Genomic DNA, 4,365 nt, shown 5'->3' with positions numbered 1-4,365 from the left:
GCGCCAGCGGGCGGGGGCGACCCGAGGCGGAGGCTCCGGTTGGGAGTGGGCGGGAGAGCCCGTCGGCTTTGTTTGGCACCGGGGGTTAAAGTCGCCAGCTGCTGGAACACCCAGTGTCTGTCTCAGAGCATCTCTGTCTGAGGACCGCGGGGTGTGCCGGCGTGTGCACCCTCCTGTGTACCCCGTCGAGCGTGTCTGCGTGTGCCCGGGGTCTGGATCCCGGGGCCGAGGTCCGTCGTGAGCAGCCTCGGGTCTGGATGTGTTGATGTCCGTGTGCGCGTCTGGGTGTGCGCGTCTGTGTCGCTGTCTGGACCTGCGTTTGTGTCAGTATCTGTGTGTATGTCTGTGTCAGTGTGTGTTGGGGGCGGAGTGAGAGCTGTCGCTGTTTCAGTCAGGGCGTGTGTCGGGTGTTTGTGTACGTATGTCTGTAAGGGTTGGGTGGCCAGAGCAACCCCCCAAACTGCTGTGTGCAAACATTTCTGCTCCCCGCGCGCCCCCCACCCGCGGCGAAGCTGCGAGTGGGCAGGGAAGGGGCCCAGGGTGAGGCTGTGGAGAGGGGCGTGAGCAAAGAAGGGGCTTCTCGGGGCAAAATAACAACACAGGGCAGTGCCCTCCCCCGTTGGGCTGTATGCCTGGGGAGGGGCAGAATGGAGGGGCGGACAGAAGTGGGTAGTTTGGGCAAAATCACAGATCAAGATATTTGGGGAGAGGATACAAGGAAAATGTACAGCCTTCTTAGGCTGAACACTGATTTTTCCCAAATTTGGGGTGGGACCCATACCTAGACCCTTTGCCCCAGTCAGCAACTCAAACCGCCTTGGGTTCGTAAGGGTAGAGGCAGAGGCCGGGAGTCGGGGGAGAAAGGAGGCGGGGCCGGGGCCAGGGGACTTGGAGAAGAGCCCCTCCCGCCCGGCAGGGCTATGTAGGTCAGCGCTGTGGGGGCACCTCAGCCTTCTTAAAGGCTGCTTACAGTTAATAGGGTGCCACCGAGGCAGTTAGTAGGGAGACCTGGACTGGAGCCCCAGCTCAGAGGCTCCGGTCCCCAGGGGAGGGAGGGCGGGCTGAGGGACTGAAGGAATTGCATCCTCCTCCTCTCCCTCCGCCTCAGTCGGAGGTGGGCCGGGTGGGGGAGGGGAAGGGGACCAGGACCTCTGCGGAGTGAAGGGGGGGAGGGTGGCTGTGCCCGGCCAGATGCCAACGAAAAACAGAAAGAACCGCAGGGGAGGAGAAAGGGGAGGCGGCTCCTGGGCGATGGACCCAGTGGCCAGCAGGGATGGGCACAGGGCGGGGCGGGGTGGAGAGGGGAGGGGAGGGGTTGGAACTGAGAAGGATGATGTAGAGAATTTCATCAGAGGAAAACAGGCGAAGAGCCCGGGTGCTGGAGGAATTATAGCTCCACCTTGCCTGACCTCCTCCCCCATCAAGGTAAAGGAGCTTCCCCTGGTGTAGGGACTCAGGGGATCCCCTCCCTCCCTACACTGGCTGGCAGACTCCTTCCACCTTCCACTCACCCAACTCCCTTTGGGGAGTTCCCTCCCAGTCGTCACTTAGACAGCAGCCCCTCCTTTCCCCTACCTGGAATCCCCTTCCCCAGAGGACTGTACAGATGACCCTGCTCACAGAGGAGGTGAGGGAGTCCTGGGGGAGCACAGGCTGAGCACAAGACAAAGGCAGTCCGCTGAGGGTTTGCTCAGCAATTACCCTCCTACTAGGCCCTGCCTTCCAAGTGCAACCTCTGGCCCTCCTACATACTAACTGAGTAAAAGACAGGCAGGTGTCACCCAAACTACAGTGGTTTGGCAATGGTCTCTGACTGTGCCAGGCTAGGACCTAAAAAGAGAAAAAGATGTCAGACCAGGAAGCTTCTACTCCAGGAGGCAAATGCTGGAGACTAGAGTAAACCTGCATAGAAGCCAAGCCCTCCTTCACCAACTGCACTGCTCTCTCTTCGTCCTCAACTTGGTTGTCTAGTCTCTACGCAGATTTAAGCCTGAAAGAGAATTTCTCTGTTCTTATATCTAGAAATAGGTCTCAGAGCAGTAGCTTGAGGGAAAGAGTGCAAGGCAGTAACTTCTGAATGGGGAATTTCAAGAGAAGACATTGGGGAAGGGAACTGTGGTTTCTTTCCAAAGAAAAGTCAAGCAAGCATAGTTTTCCTTGTAGAGCATCATGCCTCCAGACACCTGTCTAGAGTGCATCTCAAGATGCACTGATGTTAGAGACATACCACAAGACCTCCTATCCTAAGTTAATTCTGCCCCTTGGTTTCTGGATTCTAATTCTGACTCTTGGCTTATAAACTAAAGCCAGCCCTGATAGTGGGCAGTAGATGCATAGGTTTAAGGGTCATGGATGGTGGCCCTGAGGACTCTTCTGAAAAGGACCAGGCAGGAGGTTTGTCTAGGATCCCCGAGTTCACCTGGGCCATCCGGGTAGGGAGCAAGGCAGTTCACATGGTAACTGGTAATGTTTGGCCCAAACTAGGAGAGATGTGGTGTGAAGGTTTAAAGACAAAACGCCCTAATACAGTGAAGTTTAAATGGTTAAGTATATTGTGCTGGGGTGGTTATTTCTATTTAGAATAAAGAAAGCAAACTTCATGTGTTTCTGGAAAATATAGCTCCCTGGAGTACAGCATAAATTTTTTGAGCTTCATATGACTGAACAGGAATTAAAAGACTGGAAAAAAGCAAGCAAGTGGTATCTACCATTAGTCCTGTGGCTGCAAGATCTGGAATTTGGCCCCTGACTTTTCTTCTCATAGTTGTGCAGTAGTATTGGTAAACGTTGGCTATTTTAGGTGTCAAGGATGCAAAACCTATGAACTTAATATACCCTATGGTCATCTCTCCGCTGAGCAGCTCGACACTCACTATTGTGACCAGCCTCCTTTACATCCTTCCTGTTTTTCTCAGCACTCTGTGATTTGACCTAGTGTAGAGACAGATGGATGAACAATCTTGCTTTGCTTCAGACCAGGTTATAGCAATCTAACCTTGTACTTTCCCATCCCACACATGAATATCTTTTCCTTTCCAATGACCTTCTGTCCACTGCCATCCATTCTGCAGCCCTCTGGCCAGGTGCCCAGTGTGGAGATCATGCCCAATGTGCCAGAGAAGTCCAGCAGGCATTTACTCCAGAGCTGCCCACAGATCAGCTTGGCAGATCTGCTCCAACCAGGTTCTGTTCCTATTGTAGCCATAATTGTTCTGTTCTGTCTCTGTCCCTACTCTTTCCCCCTCAGTTGCAGCTATAACTCTTGGGAAGGAGACGCTGTCCCGTAAGACAAGTTCATCTTCTGGCACAGCGAAGATGAGAGCATCAGAAATACATTACATAGTAGAGTTCAGCTAATTCCCTGAAGAAGCAGTCCGCCTGATGTGGCCCTCAATCTATGGAATGTCAACTTCCTACCAAGTAGTTATGCCAAATACTCTATCTGAAGATTTTCCTAGATCTGAGCAGTGCTGTTGGTTTTAGTAGTTTCCTCTAGGGAAGTGGTTTTCTTACAAAGCTTTTTAAGAATGTAAAATAGAGTAGACCAAAGGAGAATTGAAATAGAGAAGGTGAAATAGAGAAGACCTGTAGCCCGTGACCTCTTCTTGGTTTCCTGGCTCTCCTCTTATCCTTGAAGGACAAACTGGGGTCTGCTACACAGTTCAAACTCCTTTGCCTTACATTGAGAGTAGAAGGAGCTAACTCACTACCATAGGCTTTCCTTCTTTCTTCTTCTGAGGAAAAATGAGGTCCAAATCTAATTGCAAGAGAGGATCATGCTGGGATATTCACTATTCATTTGGAGAGGGTGACTCATAGTTCTGCCGCCATAAGATTCCACAGATGGCATCTTTTTGGTGTTCTGGTCACTTTGAAACAGCAGACTGGGTAGTCATGCCACTGCTCTTAAATCTTGATTTTATTTTGGTACTTCTTGCTGTTACTATACTTTCTGCAGTCCAGATGATATGTAGAATGAGATAAAAAAAAAAAAAACTGCTTTTCCCTAAATCACATCCTAGGGAAAAATCTTTCCGTTACCATTAGAGAAACAAAGCCCTAGGGCTATGTCTAGGCACATTGTTCATTGTTTACTACTCCAGTGGAAGCGTCTACTGGCCCAACAAACCCTTTTTTGTCATCTAGTTTTCAGTAATGGAACTTCCTCTAAGGATGGTGATCTAATTCCAGATTGCCCCTGAAAGCAAGCAAGGGATTGGAACAGCTCTTTAGTGATTACTGAATGAAAAATTCAGGGTATTAGAAAGTTTGAGTAATCATATCTTTTTTTTGTTTTTCAAAAAAATTACAACTTAGTATTTCCTATTTAACCATCAGCTATAGGCCAATATACATTGTATTATA

General features: G+C 50.3%; 1 protein-coding gene across 1 annotated transcript in view; it reads left to right on the top strand.

The window, feature by feature from the left end:
- The window catches only part of Cadm3 (cell adhesion molecule 3), a 29,697-nt gene that overhangs the window by 881 nt on the left and 24,451 nt on the right, over positions 1 to 4,365 (top strand). The window contains exon 2 of the mRNA XM_010608083.2: positions 8 to 230. Within this exon, the coding sequence (XP_010606385.2) occupies positions 8 to 230 (223 nt within the window). The remainder of the gene's footprint in view (positions 1 to 7; positions 231 to 4,365) is intronic.

The sequence above is a fragment of the Fukomys damarensis genome, unplaced genomic scaffold, assembly GCF_012274545.1.
Source record: "Fukomys damarensis isolate Sample0158 unplaced genomic scaffold, DMR_v1.0_HiC HiC_scaffold_19, whole genome shotgun sequence".
In the NCBI taxonomy this organism is placed as follows: domain Eukaryota; kingdom Metazoa; phylum Chordata; class Mammalia; order Rodentia; family Bathyergidae; genus Fukomys; species Fukomys damarensis.
The sequence above is the reverse complement of the archived record's forward strand: the minus strand, read 5'-3'. Positions and strand labels throughout refer to the sequence as shown.